The sequence below is a fragment of the Zosterops lateralis genome, assembly GCF_965231275.1.
Source record: "Zosterops lateralis genome assembly, chromosome: 1".
Taxonomy (NCBI): domain Eukaryota; kingdom Metazoa; phylum Chordata; class Aves; order Passeriformes; family Zosteropidae; genus Zosterops; species Zosterops lateralis.
In genome coordinates, this window is record NC_139762.1 from 41,307,507 (window position 1) to 41,335,358 (window position 27,852).

Here is a 27,852-nt window from a genome sequence, read left to right on the forward strand (position 1 = left end):
ATAATAAGCTCATAGGCAACTGCTTTAAAGCAAAGCTTTTTAATGAAATAGAGTATTTACCTCACAGAAACAATTTTTACCAAGTCACATGAAGAACAGCTGAATCCTCTAAATCAGTGCAATTTTGCAACTTAGTTATATTATTCATTCTAATTCATTCTCCAAACCATCTCAAGTGTAGTGTATACTATAGGTCTGCATATGGAAGAAATGACAGAATGGCTGTTAAATTCAAGTTTTAGTAGTCTCGTCAGAGATGAAAACAAGACGTTCCCTTCCAGGAAAACAGCTTCTTTGCAGTGGAGATTTTCTTTAAATGTGATGTAGGTTAAAGAATGGTAATTCTGCATGTATGTCCTTGGTTTTCTTCCCTTTTCACTTTAGTAACTGCTATTCCTAGTGCTAAAGTTCTCATTGATATTTTTTCAAGTTTTATTTCTTAGCTTAAAAAAGAAAGGTTTCTTAGAAACCTGTCTACTCACAACTGCTTACCTTTGATGGCAACTGGTAGGAAAAAAATATTCAGGTGTAATAAAAAGAAGGTCCCCTTTATGGCTCCCTTTATGTTTTCAAGCAATCTCCCAAAATAATGAAAGTGATTGCTTTTAAAATTTATATATTTTGTGGAGTGTTGTATTTTAACTTGGATTCATGAATCTCGACTGAACTTTCTACAGCATTTTTGCTAAGAAGAAACATAACTGATGTTTAGAAGTTGGTAGAACTGGGATTTCAAGAAAAACGTGAGGTAGTACAGTTGCTTATTAAAATAGTATAAAGTTACTCAAACTTTCTCTGTTCTTCATATATATGCTGTGATTCTTTATGAAAAAGCAATAGTATTTCAAGTACTATTTTGGGCATTTTTTGAATGTGGATAAATAAAAAAATCAAGAAACTCCAAATTATAAGTTGTATAACTAGAAATGCATGTTAAAAGACTGTTACTGGAATTGCTTGACTCAGTTCCCCTTGGAGGGAGAAAGTGTGAGGCTTCTTTAAGTATCTGGGTGGAGCAGATTTCAACTTTCCTGACTAATCTGTGTCCCTGCTACCTGAAGTTATGAAAGAGGTGAGAGCAGAGCTGTTAACTGATGAGTTAAGGGCGAGCAGGTCAGTTACCAGCTGTGTTGAATGAAGTGGGGAGATGATATGACAGGACACTCTTCTAGGAAAGCTTTTGTCTTGGTATCCTTTTCTTGTAATAGTGTTCTAATTAGTATGAGAAGCTGCTATGGTCCCTTCTGTTGTTAGGACTGTAAAGCAGCTTTGTATGTCATTCTCCTCTTCCCTTTAAAGGTTTGCTGTCTGCAGCACAGCTCTGCACTGTGCTCATCTTGTTCTCAAGACCATCCTAGGTCCTTTGGTCAGAGGCTAGAAAGTCAGCAAAGTGTTTGTCATCTGTTTTCCCAGCTTCCATACAGAGTGAATTTGATGTGTTTTACTGGCTGGGATGTTCTCGTTCCTATTTATGTACATTAGTTTTTTGGGGTTTGGTCATTTTTACAAAAATTAACAAAAACTATGAAACTGACTAGCTGTGGTCCTTGGCCTTCCATGGCAATAAAGAGCTTTTGCAGCTGAGGGTTTTGATCCACCACAGAAGGCTATTATTACAACTGTAGTCTTGTTCTCTACATACTGTATGCAACAAGAGAACTACAAGCGCTGAGATTTGCCAAAACCCACAGATATAATTTGTTAAAAAAACCCCAAACAAGTCATAAATGTTTCTTAGTAGTTCGGTGAATAGGGATATCTCCCAGTTTAGTAATCTCTCTCTTTAATTTTTTACACTGGGCTGAGGTTTTACGGAAAGCAATTTCTCTTTCACAAAGGTATTCCCCTTTCTGTAGCTTTCTCCCCTTTTGTCTTTTTTTTTTTTTTTTCCCTGCAAACTATTAACTTCTTTAATTGCTCTTCATCTTCTCATCTGTTCCTTGTTCCAAAGAGGAGCATTCTGGAATCTGCTCATTAGTCTTTAGGAAACATTCAGTAGTTCTATCACACAGATTCCTTGCCTGTAGACTTATATTTTCAAGGAGATAGTGACTTAGTTGTAACCTCTGGAAGCCTGCATTTGGTTTTAACTCTGGCTAACTTCTGTGTATGTTTTTACAAAATACTTAGGTTTTAGTATTAATAGTATTTAGTCTGTGTTTTGTAACCTTTACTTGCTTAGCTGTGTTCATCCATCTGTCCCTCGTAATGTTTGATGGTACTTGGAAATTTCATCAGAAAGTCAAGTGAGGGTAAAATCTCAGAGTATTAAATTGATCTAACAAAAATGGCCTAGTTTGGGCTGGCAGAGGGAGGAGAAAAAGATGCTGCTAGCATTTGTCTGGCCCTCTGGAAGCTGAGGGGTAACCTGGTGGTTCAGTTTGTGGGAAAAGGCTGTGATCTCCTCAAACAGCCTGGCCAGAAGACCAGGAATAGTGTGTGGAGGATGTGGGTGGGAACCAAAGGTATCAGCTTTCAAATGCAGAAGGCAAACTGTAGAAAAATATATTTCTTACTTGTATGGGAATAAAGTTTTCGTGATGCAATAAAACAGATGTAATACTGTCGAAATGTAGATTCTTCTGTAAGGACGAGTCCACAGCAAATCTGGTATTAGAGTAAGAATTACCTTTCTTAGTGCAGAGTAGTGAACTTGCAAAAGCGGAAAAAAAGGTTTTTATTCTGGAAACTGTAATATAATTGAAAAAAGGCAAAAGGAGTTGATGGTTTTACATCATGGTTGTGTCATGTTTTTTGATAGTCTTGCTTTTGAGGTGTTCTTTGAAAGTTCTTTCTATATATGTTACTGCAGAGATAAATAGCTTGATGATGATCTTGCAAGTGCTTGTACATCATCAGAAATGCAGGTACTTTGCATGTGAACATTTCCTTTAGCTGGTATATGCTATTTTTAATATTTCTGCATTATTTTTCTGAAATATTTTGTATAAATGCTAGTGATACTGATTTCAATAAAGTGTTCTAAGGTTGTTGAAGGAAAATCCCTGTAATTGTAACACAATGAATCAAGGAAGAATATTCAAATACTTGAATATTTCCAGTTGAAACTCACAAGTAAATACAGTACTGCCCAAACTGAACATCTGCATTTGAGCTATTTGGAGAGGTAGTTGCACCCAGAGCCTGAAACTTATACAGTATAAGATAATTAAAATTGCTTGGGCTTTTCATGGAGTCACTTAGGCTCAGTTAACACCAGCAAGTCAAATAATTATTAAGCACAAAATATTTTCTAATAAAAATACAAAAGCAATATCCTGTAAATACAAACATTTGTAAAATTAAAAAAGATATTATAACTGATACTTCACAGCAGAGATGCTTTTAAAAACCATAGATGAATTTATAAATAGTCTTTACTTTATACTGTTGTATAATTACCTTTGAATTACTGTTGTAGCTCTCTTCTCATTCCTGGTACTGGATGCTGCCCAGTGTCCTGATGTGCCCTCTCCTTCCTGCATTTTCAGCCTCTGTAGAGTTGATAACATGGGAGTAAAAAGAAGGAATTTGCCTGGAGCACAGTTCTGTCACGGTTCTGGTTGTGCTGGTGCTAACACCAGTGGAGCTATCCTTGCTATCAGTCTTACGCTCCTTTTCTTTTGAATAATCAAACAGAAGATTGGGTGTTTAACCTCAGAGAAAACCTGACAATCTTTTTTGACTGTTCTGGGCTATCAGGGGGGTCGTCTCTTTTGGGGTTTCTTTTTCTTTGCCTGCTTGGTTTTTTTTCCAGATGGCCCTGTGTCCTGTTTCCTTTTTAGCCTTTAGTTGTATTCCTACCCACTTCTCCTCTTTGTCAATAGAGGGATAGCTGATCCTTGCACTGGAGCCCTGTGCTTTGTCATTGTGAAAGTCCTGGATGCTTCTGGCCAGCTTTGCCAGCAGGGGAAGCCCAGCTGTTCTTCCCAGGCCCTAAAGACATCTCTCCTCTCTGCTACATTTCCATGTATGCTGTGCTATAAAACTTGAACCTGTGCGCAGGTTGGACTTGATGATCCTTGTGGGTCCCTTCCAACTCAGGATGTTCTATGATGCTTATTATGGGAAGTAGATAATTAGATCTAATTACTCCAAAGTGTAAATCAGCTGAGAACCACTTTTTAACATCTATTTGAGTTAGTTTTCTGTTTTTGAGGAGAAATGCCTTTAGTTCAGATTCTGTTTATTGCTCATTGTAGTCCTCTGTTGTTGCCAGATTTCACTAGTAATATCTCATATGCAATACTGTGTAATCTCTTAGCATTAGTAAACTTTAAAAAATGATAATTAAGAATGACAGATGTTGATTTCAGTTGTTTTTTTATGGAGAAGTAATAAAAACTGCTCTGAAAAAGAGTTTTGAAAGCTGTTGGTAACTTAAAGCCTGCTTCTTTCCTCAGTTTCAATGCATTGCACTTTTTCTTAATTTCATCTCCTTTTCTTTTTAATAAGTGATTTTAAACGGAAATGATTGTCACACAAAATAACTCTATCTGACAGTAGAATTTTCAAAGTGTGAACATCCCAAGTGATGCTATTCTGAAATGTGATATCAGCTTCAAAGGACAAATAAAGAGTGTGTTTGAAGATGAAAACCAGGTATTTGGTATAACTGCATTGGACTATACAGTGTTCTGAGCAAATGTCCTTTAAAGGGTTTTAAACTCAGAAACTGAGGAGTAAAAAGCTGTTCTTAATAAATTCTAATCCCTTCATTTGAAGAAAGTGGATTTAAAAAAGCAGCATTTTTTTTTCCATAATGGTGTGTGTTTATTCTAAATCACTAGCTGTACTCAGGAGAATTCTGGAGACAACTGAAAACAAACTACAGCTTTACTTTTAAGTACAGAAATCAGGCAGCAGCATTTCTTCTTTTTAAGTTGGATTTCTCAATGAAAAAGCTCCTCCTTTGAAGAGACTTTGTTTTCTCCTGAAGAACTGAAGTCTTCCATGTAGCCATACAAATTCTAGGTTGTGTTCTAGTATGTGCTGTTTTTCTCAGCTTTGTGTCAGTGAATGAAAGAGTACATATGGATCATGTGCATAGAAAAATATTAGTATCCAGAAATAGAAGTATTTAACTGCTCTGCTCTCTGTATGCAGATTTTTCATTCAGCAGGGCAGAAATTCAAATGGGCTGCCAGAATTTGCTCCTTTATTTTTGGTTCATAATGCACATTAAACAGAGTAGAAATATTCAGGATAATACTCATATTTGTATCTGAGCAAATTTTGGATTTTGCATCCTTTTGATCTGTGTGGTCCTTTCATGGTAGTTTCTGCTGCTGTTTGTGACAGTTTTAGTGTACTGCTGTATGTTATATAAACAGAGCTGTGTTATTTCTTTAGGTAGACTTTTTCTGATGTATAAATAACAATTTTTATTTTCAAAATTCTTTCCTTTCACTTTTGCAGAAAGCTCCAAGCTGAGACGTGTCGAAAAAGATGTTTTGATTCCACAAATAATGAGGGATCGAGCCAAGGAGCTGTGTTCAGATAAGGTGCAAGGTAAGAGTCAAATATTCATTAGGAGATCAGATGTACTCACTTTTGTGCCCTGAATATAATCCTTGTTTTTGAAATCATATAGTCAGAGAATTAATATGTGTGATCTCCATCTTATCAGTTCACTGTGAAACCAGTATTGAAGCATATAAATCTGCTGTGTAGGCTTTGGCTGCTTGGTGGACTATTTTCCAAAATGACTTGTTCTGAAGGGCTGTAGAATTTAGTATGATTAATACAAAACTTTTCACATGTCAGTCTGGTGGTGACAGAGCAGCACAAGAGTTACTGTGTTCTGTATGAAGTATTTAATACTTACATAAATTCAATTGCCTCATGCAAACCTTCAGTTAAGGCATCTCTCATTATAATACAGGTGTTTAAATACTCCTAACTTACTGCACCCTTTCCTTGCCCCAGCACTGAAATGGTCCATGCACATAAACACACACATGCTACTAGACAGATGTTGAAATAGAGTGATGCAGTGCACTTCTGCTTTCATCTTCTTCTGAAGAGTACTGGACAATAACTCTTTAAAGTGGTGTCACCACCTCTGCTGAGAGCTACTTACACTCAGGTTAGCCAAGAATGCTGCTGAACGAGGGATGGAAGAATGGGTGAAAAGCCAGGGAATTATTCTGTACAAGTGTCGGCTTTCAGTAGAGGGCATTTTGCATCCAGTCATCCAGATCGCTGCTCTTTAAACTTCTTTTGTTCATGCATCCCATCAGTAAAAAATTTCTGACTGCACAGTCCCAATATAGGTATATTCATTTATAAATTATGTACTTGTATGCTATGTACATTATAAAACAAAAATAGAAGTTAAAAAAGGATGAGATAAAGATGAAATAAACAGTACTTCAAAATATTTTTAAGCTATTTATCAATCTAAAAAGATTACTATTAATAACAGTAATTTTTTTTAACAGTAATTTTTATTGAGATTTGTATGACTGAACATGCATCATAATTTTTAAAATCTTTAACACCATGATACGGGAATTTGAATAGCTGGTTCTAAGTTCAGTTTATTTCAACACTTGATCTTAATGAATGTTATGCCTGGGAAAGATACCCATGGTAGAAGTACATAGTTGCTTGCACTTACTAAATTTTACTTAATTATGCCCCTTTTTTTCAGTCCTGTCCACAAGTTTTGCAAATGTTTTGCTTGAAATAGGGCTAAAAAATTATCTTCTCCCCTGATGTCAGGTTTTCTTCCAAACTAACGAGAAGGTGTTGCATGTCAGTGTTTTCAACCCCCTCAAACTTTCCTTGGGAAGATTTTTAACAGGTTAGAAAGATCTGTTTATATCCTTTTAAAGTATACAGGTATAGGAGGTTTTTGTAGGTGGCACACATTTTGTTCACCAACAAAACCAAACCAAAAATTACATAATTAGGTGAACATATCCAAGTACCTGTTTTCAAAATGCTTTCTCCAAAGCAGAGGTTTCTTTTGCAAAGGAATTACTTTCTTACTCATTGTTAAAATGACACCTTCACCTCGAAGAGACACATTGAGTGTTTAGTTTTTGGAAATTCCTGCTAGGTAGCAAACTACTTGCAGCCACTTGTCATCACCAAAAAGGTCAGTGGATTTGGAGCACTTGTCAAACCTGACACTTTTTTTTTTTTTTAGAAAAGACAACTCTTTTAAGTATTTGCCACAAGTTATCCAGAGAATGAACCTCTCTCTGGTGCCGGGGTTTCTCGTGGCCCCTCCCTATCTCGTTACAAAGTCTGGTAATGATGCCACTGTTTGAAGGGCTTGTTTTTGTAAAGTTATAACATTGATAATTGATGTCATCCTGTAGCACATTGTGCACTCCTGGCTCCAACCACTTTGCTGCAATAGCTCACCCCTGAGTGGTGCAGTCAAGGAGTTTCATGTGCAGTGCTCTCTCTGTGGCCTTGGTCTGGAATCCCTTTTTTATTCCAGTCAAAGCAGCCACTCCATAAGTAGCTACATTTGCACAGTTTTTCCATAATGCATTGTTTTTTATTCAAGAATGTTGAGAATAGATCTTCTCCAGTACATCTTTCCTTCGGTGGCTCAAAAAAAAGAGGTGCATTTCATTTTTGAAATGCAAATACCACAAGGTGTGAGAAGTTAAAAACTTTTGTACTTTCACTCAACTGTATAGCAAAACTCCCACGCTGTGTAACTTGTTTTAACACTTGTTTCTTCAAATCTTCATCTGTGTCTTCTGTGCATCTTCCATCAGTATTTACTGACAAAGGAGTGCATTTTAGTTTGTTGCCTTATTGTTTTCCCAGAGTTATTTCACCGACTTTTACCATGGCAGGAAGAACAATTGTTTCCCCAAATGGCATGTGGCTTTTTGTGTTTTGCTGTTATTTAAGAAACTTCAAAGGAAGTTTCTGGGGTTTTATCGCTAGGGCACTCTATGACTAGAGTCATATCTAGGTAAAGTCGACCAGTGTATTTTTGAGCAGCTGCTTTTAGAAGTTCTCAAAAAAATATAAAGAAGTACTGTTACAGTAATATCTGCCAAAGGAAAGTGGCATCATGTAACAGGTGCCTTCCAGTGCTCCCAGAAGGACTTAACAGACCTTTTTTTTATTTGAACAATAGTTGGATCATTTTTACTTTGAACTCAATACCTGCTGGGGAAAAAAATGAAAAGCAATTGCAGTAGTGTGGGTCATTTGAAAGAAGATGTTGGTTAAAAGTATTTTGAGAGCTTGCTATTTTCATAATATTGTTTGAGGTTAACCAAAGGGACAGTGTGTATGTGTTTTTCTCCTCTGAACTTTGTATAACATAAGGACTTTGGTTTCAGCATCTCCATTTTCTGTGGCAGCACCAATATTGGAGGATATTGAGCTGTGAGCTGTGGACTATTACCTTGCAACTTCTTCATCTTTTTCCCTCCATAAATTTTAAAGCCAAATGTTATGGTTTTTCTCTTTCTGTGATGTTAGGCAAAATTATAATTTCTTCCTTCTTTCTCCTGTATAAAGTTTAGTTTTGTATCTTTAGGAAAATAAGGTTTGTGGATACATCTATCTCCCTGTCATTTCTCTGTCACCTGTAAGCCAGCTTTGATCAAATTGTGTGAAAGTTGGAAGTGGAAACTGAGTATTTCTATTTTTTTTAAACTATTTTTTAATCAAATAGGTAAGCAAAATCCCACATCAATACCTCTATTAAAATAAAAAGGTGGTAGCAGAGCTTCAGTTGTTTTCTTGTACACCTTTTCATCTGGGTGGAGGGGAGAGACCAAACCATGGGAAATGAAGCTTAAGCAGTTTTGTGATCAGTAGATTTACCATCTCATAAATCCATTGTGAGATTATTCCTGGAATAAATTTGTCTTGTTAGTACACAGGGATAGGTGTTAATCAGAGTAAATAGGCTATGATTTTTTATGCTGTAAACAATTATAAGCTATGAACATAAGCTGTGTAATTAAGTAATCAAAGCTCTTGTGACTTGGTTTGTGTGCTGTGGAGTGTACACACATGCATGGAACGGAGTTGTTTACACTGAGGGCAGAGATACTCATTTAACTTGCTCTCAATGTGGGATTTTTCTGCTTTATGTTAAGTTCATGTTTCACAAACTCCTATTTGTAGACCTCTGGGTTTTTTTGTCTTTAGGAAATTGTGATAAATGCATCGGTAGTGTAGGAAATAAAGCTATTCCACAAGTAAGAGCCCTTACAATTGGCTTGATCAGGCTGGGTTCACATGTGTCCCTATGGGGAGCCCCTGTACATTCAATAGTGCTCTGCATGAGCACAGGGGTCCATCTGTACCCAGCCTGGTACCTTAGCCTGCAGCTATACCACCTAGAGCTGTGTGCTTATCAGAGCTAATAATGCAAGTAATGACAGCCTGGCCAGCACGTGTCCCACAGCCATCCAGGGAAAAGAAACCCCAAGCATTATGAAAATAAATAAAAAATAAAGGGTTTGTTAACTAAAGAAGTGATCCTGCTGCCCTAGTACACGGTTAAATGGGTGGCTCATTGCTGTGCTTGGTTGTTAGCCTACCAAAATGGCTTAGGGAAGAAATAACCATGGAAAGAATGTCCACTTGATAATTTTTAAAAACAATTAAGGGTTGTGTCTAGTTGTATTTCATTTTACTTAGATTATTTAAATTTGCTTACAACTTTTTTGTTTTTTCAGATTGTTCCAGTACAAGTTCTTGTGTGTGCTGCACGTTTCTAAAGAATTTTGTAGCTCTCAGTTTCAGAATGATTTTTGTGTGATTTAAGATTTTCAAGCACTTTTTTCAGTCAAAATGGATGCATTAGTAATTTTGGTAACTTGGGTAGTAATTCTGTTAACATGCTTTCTGGGAAACACTAGTCAATTTTCTGTGGCCATTATGTAAATATGCATTACTGTGTTCATATCCATGTACTGTATGTGTGTGTATGTGAAATTGTGGGCGAAAGTGTCAAAAAACAAGCAAACGAAAAACTCCAAAAACATTGGCATATAGGAACATTTCACTGTATTTTTACAAACTAGCATGAGTTTGCCTAAAATAATATTAAATTATATATTTCTGTATCAGCATGTCCTTGCATTTCAAACCTAAGTAACTAAAAGGATCATTTCTTAGCCATTGCCTTGCTTATTGCTTTTATGAAATAATTTCTTAAGCAAGCTGTTTTCCTGTTTTGCTTTAATTTCCAGTTATAAAATTTAAATATATGAATAAGCTTCTTCAAAGCAAAATCATAGCAAATTTCAGGAACCTGTAGTTAGCATTTTTCATCAGAATGAGGCCCTTTAGGACATCAAAAGTTTGGTAGTTTCATCCAGCTGTGCTTTGTTTTCCGTGACTCCATGCTCTAAAATTAGGGGCAGTCATGGAAAAAACTGCAAGAGCTGTGGTTGATTCTTGATCATTTTTACAGAAAAGTTTGTCTAATTTCTTGAGAGCACTTACTCTGCTGTCCAAAGTTACAGATTCTGAAACTGAACTTGATGGGGGTTTTTTTGGTAACAGAAATACACAAACTTGGACTGTCAGCTTAATTTGGTTTAATTTTGGGTTACTTGGCTTGGAAAATAGAAACAGCTGAGTGACTTTGAGATGTTGTGGGTTTAGACTGAAGAAGTTATCTTGAATTGAGATGCCAAAAAGAAATTACTGAGTCACAGACTCAGTCATTAAATTAATTCTGTATTATATTTATTGTAGATGTTTTGTAAATTTGTTGTATTGTAAAGCATTTCTGCCCACCTTCCAAAATCTCACAACTTTTTTTTTTTTTTTTTTTTTTTTTTTCCTGGGAGAACAACTTGCTCCAGAGACAAGGGGTTTAAGTTCTGAACTTCTTTCCTCTGAATTTTGTTGTCTGTTACTGTCACATCATCTGAATTTGGGCCTTTAGGTCACGCAGAGGGACCTGCAGACATCTTCTGTAACGGAGACTCCTTTGTAAGGCTGAAGGATTCAAATAGGAAATAGGCCTACGTACTTTTCAGAGTGACTGCAAGGACGGAAAGTTCAACAGCCTGGTTCTGCCATTAGAAAGATGGTGAATTAAATGTAGTCATTTCTTATTTTAAGCGTATTGCGGGAGACATCCATTGATCAAGATGACAAGTTGTTCTATCTTTTTTAAAAAGCTATTTCTGTTTTATATTTTTTATGAGGAAGACACAAAGAAGATATTTCTTCTTGTGCTGAATTGAGGACCTTCACTGGAGAACACAGTTGTCTTGGTTCTGTTCTCTGAAGGAGCTGTGTAATTGAAGAAACTGGAGTTACATTGCTGAAAAAATCTCATGATACTTGGCAGGGCTTTAAAAATGGTTTGGAAAGTGTGGCTGGAAAAGGACATTTCCAAGCAACCACCCTCCTCCCATTCTCCAGATTTCCCATTAGCCTTCTCCTCCTCAGGGCTCATGTTGATACTTAGTGAAGATGATGGGATGCAACACTACTGCAGGCTTCTCTACAGTTGAGCATGACCAGTGTCATCCGGAGTTTTGATAATGTGCACTTACTCAACAGTCCTGTCATTGACATTATCTCCGTCCCCGTAGGGGCCACCTGCTCTAGACCATGACCCTTACACCTGACATAGCAAGGTCCATGAATCCAAAGAAATTTCTGATTGAACTACATGTGGTGCTGTACATTTAAATGCCCAAGCACATCTTTAGGTATTCCTTCTTTTTAAAAAAAACAACACACTTTTATTTTTTTAATACTTTCTTATCAGAAATGCAGATAATGACATGTGTGAAATCCTTAGCAAGTTTCACTTGATGTTGCTCACTTTCCCTGGTATTGCTGATTGAGTTCTGTTAATTATTGCCAGCCCTTGTTGAATGCTGAGAGAGGATTAACTCTAGGTTAGTACTAACTCTAGGTTAGTACCTAGAGTTCTGACATCAGAAGATGCCAAGACTGATAGTAGAGGGAAATTACATGACAGCTCTGTTTAAAAATTCTGATGTGTGTTCGTGTCTTATAGCAAATTGAAACTAAAACCACCATTTACAGCTGAATTTTGCTCATCCACTTTGCATAATTGTGAAAATATAGTCCTTACAATTTTTTGTTCAAGTTCACGTCTCCTAGGAGTATTTGGGAACACAGTGATCTTCTAATTGACCAAAGCAAAAAGATCAAGTGACTGATAAAAATCAATGAGTTAACATGACAGCTGCTGGTACCTTTTTTAAATTGAGCGGCTGTGATCAGAAATTGCTTACATGTGCTTATGTCCATATTATTCAGTGTTTGGTGTAAAGCCTGAGAAGTTACAGTGGAAGAATCACATTTTTTATGACCACAATAGCCTTCTCTTAGGAGGATGAAGAAAAAATACTGCATTGTTATCTGCAACAGAGGAAGGTTAGTATAATTTGAGAACATAGTTTCAATTCAGCAACAAAACTGCAGCTGGAGAATGGAGGAAAACTGTTGTCCTGTGTTGCAGTATTTATTATCTGAATATTAAAGTATGTTATAGTCATATTGTGTGCGACCACATGAGCCTATATGAAACTCTTGATGTTACATTATGTTGTATGTGTTGTGCAGTTGTCAGTTATTTAAATTATTTTAGAAGTTTTGATAATGTAGTTATATTTAGTTCTGGTAGTAAATTGCTGTGAGGTTTTTTTTTTTTTTCTGGCTAGTGTTCCTCGAGAGTAAGATGCTGAATTTTTATATGATGTCCTTGTTTGCACACAATAGCTTTTATTTTGGAAAAAAATATTTGATGCTATGTATTTCCAATGAACATTTACTCTCATCACATTTAACTATGTGAATTAATACAGTCTCAAGAGGGATTATGGTATATTGAGCTTTGCTCCAACAAACTGGGCAGAGAGAACAGCTATATGTAAATTAGAATTTGAAGAAATGAGATTCTAGATTTGTGCAAGTTTGTTTGTTTGTTTGTTTGAGTGAACAATAACAACATTAACTACTCTAAGCTAATTTATTGAAAAGAAATATGAGGGCATATTGTCTTGCTTGGTAATAGAAATTTCAGTGTTCTAACTAGTTTTTAGGACTTGGAAGAAAATGTTCGGGAGGGGGAACTTGCCTGGTTTGATTATTTTTGTTCTTCCCCCTGTCCATTTCAACCCAGCTGATGACAAGAAATGGGTCAGACTGCTAGCTTTACCACTGCAACTTAGTTGTGTAGGCTTTTTTAGGTTTTTATTTTTTTTTATTTATTAGGGAATGGAACAGCTTTTACAAGGACAAAGAGAAATGAAATCACTTTCAGAGAAAGAAAGAGGCCTCATTATAGCCACCAACAGCAGTTATTGACAGCTACACTTCCTATTAACAAGGAGCATTTAAGAGTTTGGCTGTTGGATCTTTGGACTTGATCTAATTTGCTAGCATTAATTAGTTTCTTTTGAGCACAGACACTTGGTGCTCACAGCTATAGATTTAGAGGACTAATTAGGACAGAAAATTGAACAGAATGGGGTAAGGCATTAACCTTCAACCATTACCAGCTGGGGCTCTGATAAAGACCACAGAGTCCAAATGCTCCTATTCATGCAAAGAGTACTCTAATGAATATCAATTTCAGCCAGGTTGCCATATCTTACAAGCCCTGTCTTGATTTTGATTCTCTTACCTGGTAGAGATTTTTATGTACAGTTATTAAAGTGATATTGGTAATTCAGAGCTCATAGGTGAGAACCTCAAGAGGTTACCTGTGTATTGTCCAGTCTTTCAGTTTGCTTCTCTCAAGTTACAGATTTTATTGGTTTCCAGCTAAGATCCTGAATTTCAAATCGATTTCCTTGTCCCTGTAAATATATTAACCCAGATTAATTACATATTCTTAACAAATGCTGCTTTAAATAGAGGATGCATGTGTGTTTTCAGATTACTGTAGTACATGGTAGTAATATCCATGACAAGAGCACTCCCCAAGCTAACTGCTGGAAGTTGAACAGTAGAATTGCTTCTTTCACAGCTCTTACAGTGAGATACAATTACTTTAATATGGTATTCAGTTGGTAATCCAGTTTTAGGAGGAAAACCATTCTTCCAGACTGGATTCATGTGTTTTAACATCTGCAGAATGGGAATACTTTAACTGCATATAAGGAAAAAAAACCAAACTAATTGCCTTTGTCCTTTTGTATAATTTCTTGGATTGTTGGAAGAGTTGAACTTGAAATTAAGCATCAGAATCATCAGTTGTTTCTACCCTTTAATCATATTACTACTCCCTGACAAACTCTCCATTAAAGCTGAATCACTGTTTGACTTCTGTACCTGGAAATTCTTTCCCCACTGATGACAAAAGTTTAGAAGTCTCTATCGTAATTTTTCCAAAGTTGTTTTTTTCAGGAATGACACTAGCATTGATGTATATGCCTTTTATGTGCACTAATTATCTCCAGTTCTCCACTGGTACACTCTACAGCATTAGCTGAATAGCTACTTTCATGTCTTAAGGTCCTGGTGAGGTAAGATTGCCACAAACTGTAAAAATAGAGAAATTCAACCTTGCCTGTACCTACTGATCTTGGGGTATTCATGGGTATTCATTAGATCAGTCTTCTGTGTGAAGTGAGTGTCCCTAGTGGAGGAGACATGGTCAGGTTCTTCTCCCAACATAAGGGCAGGGTACTGTTCTAGCCACTGACTAATACCTTTTCTCAGATGTTATACGCAGTGTTTGCTGATCCCATAGTTTTCTTTCCGAGTTGACACGTTTTGATTCTTCTGTGTCAGTCATTCTTATTACCAGCAAGTGAGCTCAAGCTCAGGATTCTCCAAGGGGGTTTTTGCATCCATTCAATTGATGGTGGCAATAACCTATGAGTGCAGTGTCAGAGTGTTACACTGAGGTGTTACTGTAGCGTAGGTGGACATGGCAATGGCAGTTCATGTGACTCGCAGTAGCTGTTAATTTAGCTGCCTGTCCTTAACAAGTGTGCCTATATGAAGTAGTTGCTCTGCAATTTTGCATTATAAATCCCTCTTACATTCATACATTCAACAGTTACACAGTTAACACTTAGTGTAAATAAATCTTAATACTTTTAAGAGGTCATGCTATATTCTCATTGCCTGTGTATAAATATTTATGTTGTATATGAATTATTAATATTACCCTGGGGTTAGTTTCACACAGAAAATAGGTTATTTTTCAACTGTTGAAGTCAGAATGTGTTGTATAGGTACCATTAGGTTCAGCAGTGGAAAATAAAACTTAACTTGATCAAAAAGTTTCTAGTGTGTATTCAGAAATACAATAAACTGAGCATTCAGGCAGCCTAAAAGCAATACATTGTCCTTGTATTCAGCATAATGTGATGGGGAAAGCTTCTGTCTGTTCTTTAGAAAACACATGAAGTTGACAAATGTATATATTGCTGAAGAAAATTGCTTATCCAAATCTCAGAAATTGAAATGAAACTCAACAGGAATTAATACCTAATGGAAATCAGAATAGGACTTGTGGTATACGTAATGGAAATCAGAATATGAGTTGTGGTTTTACTTAATATGCTTTGGTTTAATGAGACAGTGGATTATGAGAGTTGTGGTTTTGATCTCGTGTGTTGGAGGCTTATACCTGTTGTACATATCTTTGTGTAGAATGTTATGACTCAACAGAACCAGTCCAAAAAAAAAGGGGCAGGAATCACAGGTCTTATCAGGCAATAAGGGAACAAAGTTGAAATATAGTTTGGCAAATACGCACACTTTCAACAAGATGTGGTGTTCTAAGTGTTCTTCATGCTTTTTGGTATAAGTGTTCTTCACTATTTTCTGAAAACAATGAAATCTCAAATTTTCATCCTGTTTTGGGATGAAAACATTTTAAGCTGCTTTTTCTATGCAGAGCAGTAGTTCTAAAAATTGCTTCACTCAAACTGAGTGAATTGTCCCTGTAGCACTTACTCTTTGACGTAGTAGTTAATGGGTCCTATGGAAGCAACACTGACAATGTACAAGTGATTTTTTTATAGTAGAGACAATGTTGTCTGTTGTATGTTCTTGTACATTATTTTTAGCTCCTTTTAATAACAACAACAAAAAATAATCCACTCCCAAAAGTTAGCTTTGTTGCTGTTGTAATTGCTTTCCAGTAGTTGTCTCTGTGGTGCTACATAGAGAAAGAGTAGGGATATTTGTGCTCTGAAGAATGTTTTACTTAAAAGTCTGATGCCTAAGAAGGGAGTAAAGGCTACAGTATTGATAAACACTTGTGCTGTATTGCCATCCCGACGAATTGTATTTTTAACAGTCCTGCAGAAAAGAGCTCCTGGAACATTTGCTGCCTCAAATCAGGATGGATACCTCTACAGGAAGTGAAATCATGTAACAGAAAGCGAGAGGTGTTTTGGATGCGCAATCAAGAGCTGCAGGGCTGGTCAGAGGGTAGGAAAGGGGGTGATCAAGGAATGCTAGAGCAGTACAGAGCTTTGGAGGTATGGATGAGGCTTTAAATTTATGATCAGGGAACAAGAAAAGCAGTTTAACTGCTGTATCCTAGATTTGAGAGGGATATTGCTAAAGGATTTAGAAGGAATCATGGAAAGGAGGAAAGGTAGTCATTCTGATGGGATGAGTAGGAAAGGAACTTATCTAAGGAATTTTGAAGAAGATAATGTAGAACACCTGTGCATGAAAGTTTCCCTTGGATGGAGTAAAGAGATTCTTCTCTTAGTATTTATCCATTGTATTGGGAAGGAGTTGAAATGGTTGTAGGGAATTTGGGACTCTGATTATGGTATTAAGAGATCTGCCTTCTTACCTTTTTCCTAAATTAAGTTTAAAATAAGGTTTCTTTAAGTCAGTCATGCCTTTTTTGAGGGGCTTCTGATTATCACCTATAATGTTGTACACTTTATAGTTTTCTGGCTATGATCTGGAATCTCTCAAGGAGGTTCTAGTTATTCTTCTTTTCCCTCCTCTTCAGTATACACTAAATATGCCCTTCAAGCTTTCAGATGAACAACATATTTCAGGGATGTTTAAATAGTCCTTTTTGACACACAAAATCAAAAATTTATTGTTGCATTTGTATGCCAGGCTGGATACAGGTCCTGCTTTGTTTCCTGGTGACAGAAATGTCCCATACTCTTTGCTGTAATGGGATGCTCGTGAAGTTGGTGAGAATAAAGCACTGCAAAGTTGTGGCTTGAGATGTAATCTCACCTGTGTCTGTAGACTGTCACACTTTTTAAAAGCTATTTTAGGGAGACACAGCTAATGTTTGCAAAAAGAACTTCTGAATGCTATGGTTTAATATGTAGGAAATGTACAGAAAGTGTATAATGTGGAAAAACATAGTTTTATTTTACCATTAAAAGAACACTTTCACTTTCTAAGGTTTTTTAAAATTATTATTTAATACCTAAACTAACTTTTTTTGTATATCAAGCAATTTATGTTCTCAGACATTGGACAGATTCTTGGCAGTGATCTGAATAAAAGCAGGACTTTAAATAGAAGAAATAGGATGATCTGATTTATGTTAAACAGGTAAAAGGGGAAAAGAAAAATAAAAGACATATTCAGTAACTGTCTTGGAAAACTATTTCTGTCAGAGTGCCTGAAATGGCTTAGGGAATGTTTTGAACCCTGAAATTCCAGAGTTGTTTTCCAGAGCATGAAGAATTTTAAACACAAACCCCCAAAATCTTTAATGCTGTGATGTTAAAAATGGCATTTAAATTTACAGGGAGAACTCATGCTTTCAGGTTGAAGAAAATTTTATCCAGTAAACAAGAATGACCACAGTCTGCAACTTCAAACTTTGTTGTTAATTACTTTTTTTCCTGCCTTTGGGATGATAATTTTCTACAGTGACTCTGACAGCCCAGTCAAAATGATTCATAAGGCCAATGGTGAAAAGAACTCTTCTTTTTTTCCTCTGTGTAAATAATCTTTGTCATTTCTGATCTGTCCTAATTTCCTCCTTGTGCTTCTTTGCATATCTTTTCTGAGTGGTTTGGGTTTTTTTTTTTTTATGTTAAATGTAGGCTTCAGCACATATCTAATTAATGAACAGAAACTTACCATTGCCTTCCCTAAAATATGGAAAAGAGGAATATAAAAGAATGTATAGTGTTTGGGGTTATTTAACTTAAGATTTAATTAGTAATTAACTAATCTTTAATGGGGTGCCAGAAGAGGTCACAGCTTCTCTGATGTCTTCAATGACTCATATCAGAAGTCCTGTTTAAAATATTTTATATTAGCTATGTGTAACTATTCTTCATGACAGTTGATTAATAGTATTATATATATAAATAGTATTATACATCTCCCACTTACTTCCATGACTTAGAGCATGTTCTGCAATTTTGCACTCAAATATGAGATGGTTAATGGAGTGCATAAGAAAACAAGAAAACTGATGTTCTGAAGTTACAGTTATGAACACTACAGAAAGCACGTTACTTCAAATGAAAATCTGCAAATCAGTCATCTGTGTTAGGTATTATTACTTCACAAACCACACTGTTCATATTCAAAATTATTTGTTCTAAAATGTACAAAGTAAAAGTCGTATATGAGAACATCTACAACAAAGGGTTAAGTAAATCATTAGCACTAATTTTCTGAAAGCTTTAGGCATGCAGGCAAAATACACTATAATAATTTGTCTAGTTCACCTACTGAGCAACCTAGGAACATTGTCCATCAGTGATTCAGAAAGAGGGATTCTGATGCTGATTAATCTTCTACTTCCCTTTGCGAGAATGATAGATGCTCAATATTTGTAACAAACCCAGAATTTGTGCCACGTGCTGAAATCTCTAAGGTCAGAAGTTACAAAAATGTCCACAAGATCCATACAATGCTGCATCTGTTGAGTAACTATAAAACTTCAGCAATTTTAAACCAAAGTCCTCTTGGGGAAATCTGTCCCACTCTGCTGTCAAATCCATGCAAATACTACTTACTGACTCTGCATGAACCATTGAGAAATATTCATTCTTGGGCAGAGAATACTTAGTAAATTACAACCTCCCAAAACAATTTTTGTTCTTCTATAGAAGGAAGATATTTAACAGAGTTGCAAACTTTTGCTTTGGCTACATTCTCCCACCAGTAATTCCCATGAACAGTTCTGCTCTCATGATTTTCTTTTCTGCATTGGTTTCAGTGCAGTGCTGTTTGTTCCAGACCTAATGTTCCAGACCTCTTTGGCTCTAATGTTTGAGTTGCAATGACTTGACTTGCTGAAAGCTAATTCAGCCACTCTAATAAAGAGGAGAAATAATCGCCTCTGTGAATGTGTTAAAAGTACTTAAAGGTAACGTTTGGGTTGTGGTATCAGGTTCTGCCAGATGAGTTTCACACAAGCAGTAAAAAAACAGTGACTACAATTCTTCTGTGTGAGGCAGGTAGAATCACCTTGTATCTAAGGTAATATAGCCACTGTCTTAAACTGACTGTAAGAAGGATACACAGATGTCTGGGTTCTATTGTGTTATATAAAGATCTGGTATTTACAGTCTTTTGTGTGTCCAGACTTGAACTGATTGTACAATAACATTTTACTTGGGTATTTTGTACTAACAGTTGTCAAGTCTTCAGGTCTCTAAGCCTTGGCTGAACTTGTGACAAAAAAGTCAGAATGAACACCTAAAGCTTGTATTTCAGGCAATCAGAGGTAATGAGTCTGAGTAAGAAACAGAGTCTGTCCTTCCTCTTCTCCCTTCTGCAGTCTTTCAGAGCTTGAGGGGGTAGAAGTTACTTCATCCTGTTCTGCAGTGTTCAGAGAGGAGACCCTTACAAGTAGAGCAGCCCTGGAGACTTATGTCAGCTCTTCAAAGCTCTCCTTTGATTTTTGGTTACATCATGTAGGATGAGAGACATCTCATCCCAGTTGCAGTCGTCTGTCTCTCTCTGCCATCCCCTTACCTCTTCCTTGTCAAGACTCAAGGCAACAAGGACAGGAAGGTACTTTTAGAATCAGCTTTGGGTGGGACATGGAAATTTTGGGTGGTTAAAATGAGGTAAAGTACATTCTACTGGTAGTCAGTCCCTGTTCAGACATGCAGATGGAGATAAGACCATAAATGAAGGAGAACTGTCATGATCAAAGCATAAGGGACATTGTATTGCATAAAGCAAGGATGGCAGTGCTATCACTTTTTGTCTGGGTATTTGATATCCTGCAAAAGCTGTGTAGAAACCCTTGGACTTTGCAAGCATTTCCTAAGGATTCCTTTGAGCTGTTTCTTCCTGTGTCTCTGGTTGGTTCCATAGCTTGGGAATCCCTTTGGTTTGTTAGTGCTTTCTGTAGCATTAAGCATCAAAATGTCTGCAGGTTCTGTGCAGGTGTGGACTGGCAGGATAGTACGTGTCTTTCAGCTCCCAACAAAATCTGGTGGGAGTAGGGGAAAGGCAGTTGCTGCCTGCTGGTTCTTGGCAAACAAGGCTCAGCTGGAGACTAGTTACCAATTGTAAAATTTGGGAAGAGCATTTGTAATTGAATGTAGGCTTTTTACTTTTATGGCTCAAATTACTTCCCTTTTTTTCTTTTACTTTCACCATTGGTAGCAGTCCTGGACTCCAGCTAAAGACCAAAATATAAATGAAACTATTTTTCATAACTAATTTGACATCTTGTTTTCTATTTCATTACCTTTTTATTTTTTTTTTATCACCAGATATATAAGGCTGAAATCTTGGTATGTAGGGGAAAACAGGCAAATAATCTCAACAGTCTAAACTTCGATTGATAAATTTGAGACTTGCAACCAGACTGCTGTACAAGAAAACAGATGCCATGCAATAAATTAATACTGAGCTGAATAATAAACAAGATGTATTGTTAAAGGTCTTTAATGCAAAGAAAGTGATTTCAGACTTTCATATGCTTGTTTTCTCTCTTTGTTTAAATGAAGCCTTTGCATGTGTTTTCTTTATTGTTCTCTTTTGCGCACATTTGAGCTTTGTTGGGTTGAGGACTCAGTCTCTGGTTGGGCAGTGGTGATTAACTTACACTAAATAGGCAGCAATAATGTGTTTTGAGAATGAAAAGGATTCATTTCTTTTAAACGAGGGGAAAAAAAACCAAGGTTGAAGGAAATAGTTTACATAATCTGTAAACTAGTTAAGGAGCTGAATATTTATGCAGGTTGAAATTGAAGCTTAGTTGCCCTCTAGGGGTTTTACATTAATACAGCATATGCTAGCTTTTGGGTGGTTTTTTCTTCTTTCAGAATAAAGGTGAGACAAGTCTTTGGAAAAAACTTACGTGCTGACAAATCTGTGGTGGTCGAGGCATGTGTACATCTGCATTCAGTGAGTAAAACTCATTTAGTTCAAAACGCAGAAAATGGAGGAAAGATTTTTAGCCAGATTAGGTTTTTTTTAATTTCGTTGTGCCAGTGGAGAATGCACTCACAGTCAATCAGTCATAGCACTGAAGTCCCAACCAGGAAAGGTCCTTACTTTCAGTCCTAAGAAAACAGAAGACAAAAAGTCACTGGGGGTTGTAATGGCAGCACCAGGACCCTCAGTCAGGTTCTGCTCGTGTCCCAGCTGCTGAATGCTGCTTCAAATTCTTGTGTCCTCAACTGCCACTGATGACTTCATAGGGGTCTTCTGTCACTTCTGGTCTTACAGCAGGTTGAGCCCTGGATATTGGTCTGTGATTGAATGTGTTAGAAATAAACTTTGTCTCCTTCTTTAGAAAGCAATTGACAAAACCAGTTGCTTGGTTAGGCATATGATATTTCATTGGAAGCATCCTCATGCCATAGGCAGAAGTGTGACAAATGGCTTATAAACTGGAGCTACATAATCATATCCTCTTGTCTTCTGTATCTCCTTTGCCAATGATTTTGTAGCAGATGCACTGTTAACATACTTATTTGAACAATTCCTAAATAAATTCATGAGAGTTTGGTTGTTTTTCTAAAAATGGAAACCACATTTATGTGATTATTTTTACTGTTTCTTTCATAACACTCTTGATGCTCTATTACTCTATAATGTTTTTGCATCAGAAACAAGATAATTGGAGCAGGCAGAAGAGATGCACTTAAACAACCCCCTCCTGCCAGACTTAAGTCTCTCTGCATAGAGCTTGAGGAGCACAGTGTAATCAGCTTCCGGAAGGTAGTGTCCCCAAGGCTTCAGTGTACCAAACTACATCTGGATTTCTGCTAGTAAAGTCAATGGTCTTGTACAGATCTTTATGTCAGTTGCCTATTAAGCTTTACACTGAAAAAGTTTCTCTCTTTTGAGGGTGTTTTTACCTAGTTGCTGGTGCATTTTGTTTTGTAAATTTATCAAAGACTTGTTTGTAAATCCCCTGTCTACCAGTATTTTATTTTATTGTCTTCAAAATTGCAACTTCTGCTCTGAGGAAATGTACCTGGTTATTGCAGACCTTTATTTAAAGCATTTTACAGAAGATGAAAGATAAATGTTACACAGTTACTACCAAATTTCCAGATACTGCTGAGTTTTGGTGGTATGCTTTTCTGCCACGTGGTTTAAAGTCATCGCATCAAAATCATGAAATGAATAGAGTACTTTGAAATTCTAAATGCCTCCACAGTCAATGATGCAATTTTATTTGAAAAAGTAAGTTTACATACTTCATCACACCGCACAATTGCAAAAGGGTCGAGTTACTAGTCACTGTTCACTTCAGAATATGGACACAGCAGATTTTTTTTTTCCTGGAAAATTTGCACTTTGGTTTTGTCATCCTTACTAGCACTGAGTAGTACCTCATTTAGCAGGAATTCTTCAGCAGGAATTCTTCATGGTGAAGAATTCCTGCCTCCACACCAGCCTATGGCTAGTCACTTTTGAAAAAAAAAGAGACTAAACATATACTGCAAAGTAAGGTAAGTACGTGAGAACTGTTTTGGAGATGTTGGAATAGTGGTTGGGAATGAATTGTGACCTGTGAGGGAAGGTTACTTCCTCTTTTAATAACTATATGTCTTTTGTATTCTGTATATTGGGAATATTCTATATTCTCAAAAGACCTGAGATTTTTGACCCTATTCTGTGTGCCCTATCTCACCTTCCAGCTGCAACTCTGGAACCAGTTTCACTTCTGCTTAGAGAATATTTTGTTTCATTCAGAGGAGTGAGAACTACTATTACTGCTAACACCACCAACCTTCGATATTGGAGCTCTGAGTTAAATAGGTAGTTTTGGAAGTCCATTAAACTGAACTGGGGCAGAGGGAAAGGAAGAAGCCCTGACACAGCACGGTGTAACTGAGAGCTGGTGTCATGGTGGAATAGCTGGGCAAAGGCCTCCTCAGGAGTTATATAAATGCCCTGCTCTACCCCCACCGTGTGGTAGAAGGACATTACTGTTACTTCTTCCACTCCGTGAAGCTCTGTTTTTGAGAAATAGACATATTTTGCCTTTGGAGTTCAGCTAAAGAGTCAGTCGCTGTGGGACAGAGGGAGGAGATGTTGTTTCTTTAAATCATCTGTTACCGAACTCCTCTGCTGTCCCTGAGTGGCTGGGCAGCTCCCGAGCCGGGCGGGAGGACAAGCACTGCTGAGGCTGCTCTGCTCAGCTCAGCTTGGATGCACTTGTTTATACAAAAGCAGGCAGTGACAGACAGTAGCCATGGGGGAACTTGCATTTGTTCCAGTTCTGCCTCTTCCAGCGCCTGGTATGGTAACGCTTGATGTCAGGGATACTTACTGCAGGGTGGGAGGAAAATTAGATCAAGTCAGTCTTAAAGGAAGCAGTTGTTTAAAACCGGTGCAGTTCAGCCAAGTGGCTGTCCTTGCTGGGCATGCTTTACCTGAAGCCTTATAGAGAAGGTGGTGCTTGTACTTGACAAGAACATTCCTCAAGCAGGTTTCTTGACAGGTGGACAAATCATGATTTGCCCAAATAAACTGCTTCACAGCAATGTGCTTGCTTTGCTTATAAAGGTAGATTTTTGTAATTTCACTAGATAGAAAAGAAGCTCTGCTTCTCTGGAAAAATCTGTCTGCATAGCCCAGCAGATTGTCATCTTTGAGCACTTAAGTTTGCCTTGACTGACAAAGTAGTCACTGTAAAGCCTTATACATAATAGTTATGGCTTTGCTGTTTCTCCTGTGTCTTCTGAGGACATAACCCTCTTGTGTACTGCTGTGCTCTGCCTGTCTTGCTTAGTCAGCAGCAGGAGGACTTGTCTTGTAGCTCTTATAGAGCTGGGTTGCTGGAATTTACTTTAAAAATATGACAGTGTAATAGATTTCTGTGTGTTTGGGGCAAAATGCACACACATGTATGTAGGTAAGTGTGTATACTCATGCATACAGAAAATGATGACAACTTCCAGGATGGAAGATCAGATCAGTGGCACCAAAACTAATAAATAGACATTTCTCTGCATCATCTCTGCCAAAGCTTCTTTTGCTGTAAAGTCCAAGTTCTGTTGAAATTCTAGTGACTAAATGTATATTGCTAATAAATTCTGTCTTCCACAGTATTTCATCATTTAGCAATAGTCAGGAAAGCACTGCCTGACATTTTAAGGTATATGTTCTTTTCTGGCTCTGTGACTCCTAGAACACTTTTCCTAGTCAAGTTTCATGTGTGCGTTCAGTATTCATATCAAACGGAAAACTAACTTTAGTCTTTTCAACCCTTGTCCTCAAAAAGACATTTTGGTCAGATCTCATGTCTGCAGGACATAGAATGAGCAGAGCTGACCTGTCCTTGTCCTAATGGCAGAACTAAATGCTCCTGAAAGTATCCTGAGATTGCATGTGTGTATTATTTTCAGAACTCTTTTTTAAATTCTTAATTACTTTAATCTGGCATATTTTTTGTTAACATTTTAAAGTATTTGTCTGGGTTTTGTTATTTGAACTGATTGGGTTGGCTTGAATTACTTTTTGGTTGTTTGGCTGTGTTCCTCAGCTTGTTTTATGTGTTTTTCTTAAACAAAACAGTTCTTCTCTTCCTTAAACTTTGCTTTTCAGTTGTATTCTCTGTTTCTTGGTGTTTATAAAATTGGAAAGAAATGGTCCGGTCATCTGCTGTGGATAAGTGTGGGTTATTTGGGACAGACAGAAGTGCTTCTCTACTGTTGCTTGAAGCCTCTGGTTATGTCTCTTAGAAACATCCACAATTCTCAGTCTGAATGGTAGCAAATTTTGAGCTGCAGCCCAGGTGCAGTGAGTCTGGTGAGAGAGGTTCCCTCAGCACAAACATCTGCATCGCATGGGAATGGGATGTATCTTCATTGTCCCTGGCTTTCATGAATGTGCTCATCATTTCTTGACGGTAGTTTCTTAAGATCCTCCTTATTTTCCACATAAATTCTGTCTTTAATGATTGTTGGGTTTGAAAACAAGAGAAACCCGGCTAATATTTCCATAATAAAAAGATCAGCAGCTGAGCAATGACTTCGGATTTTAATTAACTGATGTTGGAGGATCCCTGTGTGCCTTACATGAGTTTTCAGAACTGCTGTGGTATTGTGTTTTTTAAAAAAAACTACATATTTTTTATAATTTTTGAAACAGAATGTTTAAATAAGCCATAGATTTCCTATATTGATTTTAAAAGCCCATTTTAAGCCGTTGACCAAGCCTAGATCCTTGTAATATCAATGTATGTCGGACATGAAAACTTCGGAAGCTCTTGGTCCTTTGTAGGTAGGTGGCTTTCACAGAGCAAGTAACTGGATGTTCTGAAAAAAACCCCAACCCAACTCTCAAACATTTTTGATCTGTATAGAGTGCCTTTGCTCCCTACTGCTCTGGCCTGTTTCTGTATCCAGCTGAGAGATATTTTGAGGCCAATTAATTTTTGCAGCAGGATTTTGAAAACCTGCTAATGAAAAAAGCACACACGGAACGTAACAAATAACTACAATTGCAATAGTTGGGATTTTAGCAGGACTTAAGATTGGCCAGGAGGATGAATATCCCTTCCTTAAAATTCCTGGATTCCTGGGATTCTTTACTCCCCAGTCCTATTTTGTGTGCTAGTATGCATTGATCATCTCTCCTAGGACAGATGCTTCCAGCTACAAAAGCTGAAATGGAACAGATTTTGGGGGGCTGGTGATGAGCAGGAAAATGAAAAGTATATGATTTTTATGTTAGAGCAAATGAATATTTGTGGAGACAAAGTATTTGATCTGATAACAGAGGTTCACTTGAAAGAATCAAGGTTATTTTATGTCAATTTTCTCTTTGCCCTATATAAGATGCATTTAATTATTTCATGCTATCTCTTTCTATTCAAATTAATCTGTCTTATATATATTGTTGCTCAAATTAGAATAATTCTTTAATCAGCTGTGTTATGCATGCCATAGTAGGCTAGAATAGGAAAGCTACTCCTAGCATACTGACGATGCATGTATTTTATTTGTTGTTGTAATTTAAAAGTAAAATCAGAAATATTGATTTCTACTTGACTGGAGAGATGATTTAGTTTGAATATCAGACTGATCTTAATCAGGTGAGAATTAATTGAGTTGGAGGTATTAGATATTCAGTGATGTTAACTGAACCGTGAGCAATCTACAGAGAAGCTTTCTTTTGTACTGTGTTGGAAATATCAAATAGTTCATACTCTACAATGTAAAACAATCTCTTCATGTTCATGCTACCACTTCCTCTGGCTCATTAAATGTACCAGTAATCTGTTCTGTGCATACTGCGTGATCTTCAAAGTAACAAGCTAATGAATCATAACTTAATACAAAATTAAAAGCATAATAACTACCCTTAAAAATACTACTGGTAATGTTTTGGATCATTTAATGGTTTTGTACACCTTTTACAAACATAGGTTTTAAAATTATGTCCTTGTTTACATTTTAAAGGGATATGTTACCTCCTCCTTCTATCACCCCCAAATCCCCATTGTTATTTGGGCATCTTTTCTCCACTCAGTGGTACAGCCCAAGGAATGACCCAAACACCACCAGACAAAACTATTTGTGTGCGTGTATGTGTGTGTGTGTGTGTGTGTGTGTATAGAGGGAAAAAACCTATCCCAGAACAGGTCTGGTCTGGATTGTGATGCAAGGTGGGTTTTTTTTATTTATTTTAAGAGTGTGATAGCAGTATCATAAGTGTTGAGAAAATATAAATGGTGAGATGACACCTCTGTAGGACTTTCTCTTAAGTAGTAAAATTGTAAAGTCTTTAAATAAACGAGAGCCAGACCTGAGAGGATCAATTTATCTTGATAATGGGGAATATTTCATTTATTTTGTGTACAGGCATATCTGCAAAACAGATGCACACTTATAATTGATAAAACTGCAGTTCCAGTATTATATGAAATGTACAACACTTCACAATATGAAGCAGTATGAAAGTGCCAAGTATTTTTATAATCTGAATCTGCAAAAAAGGAACTTTTCAGAAATAGCCTTCACACTACAAACAGTTCATACATTGAAAATAACCAGGATGATTCCTTGGTGTTACATCAACACAGTTTCCATGCAGCTGCTTCTCTAGAGATAAGTCCCTCTTTTTATTCTTCTCTTACTTCGCGCATGGGAAGACTTTGATGTTTTCCGGAAGAAATAATTAACTATTTAATATTTTTAAATATTTCAAGTAAAGAGGAAAATCCTTTAGAAATCTGCTACAAATATAATTACATGTTGGTTCTTCCTCTTTATTAAATTGCAAAGAAACCCCCACAACTTTCAGTTTGTTTTTAAGCTTGGGGCAGGACATAAAAGGCTTTTTTCATGAAGTCTTTCCTTTACATACATAACTGAAACTTCAGCAGTCCTACACACCTGTTCCACCATTTCATTTTGAATGCAGCACTGTGAAGAGACCAGCCTAATTCTGGTTGGGTGTGGGATGCTATTGTAGGCTACATAAGGAACACTTGCATCATAAATATGATGCCTTGTT

General features: G+C 36.8%; 1 protein-coding gene across 1 annotated transcript in view; it reads left to right on the forward strand.

Moving 5' to 3' along the window:
- CMC1 (C-X9-C motif containing 1) overlaps window positions 1-27,852 on the forward strand; it is a 46,383-nt gene that overhangs the window by 6,278 nt on the left and 12,253 nt on the right. The window contains exon 2 of the mRNA XM_083868966.1: window positions 5,419-5,511. Within this exon, the coding sequence (XP_083725092.1) occupies window positions 5,419-5,511 (93 nt within the window). The remainder of the gene's footprint in view (window positions 1-5,418; window positions 5,512-27,852) is intronic.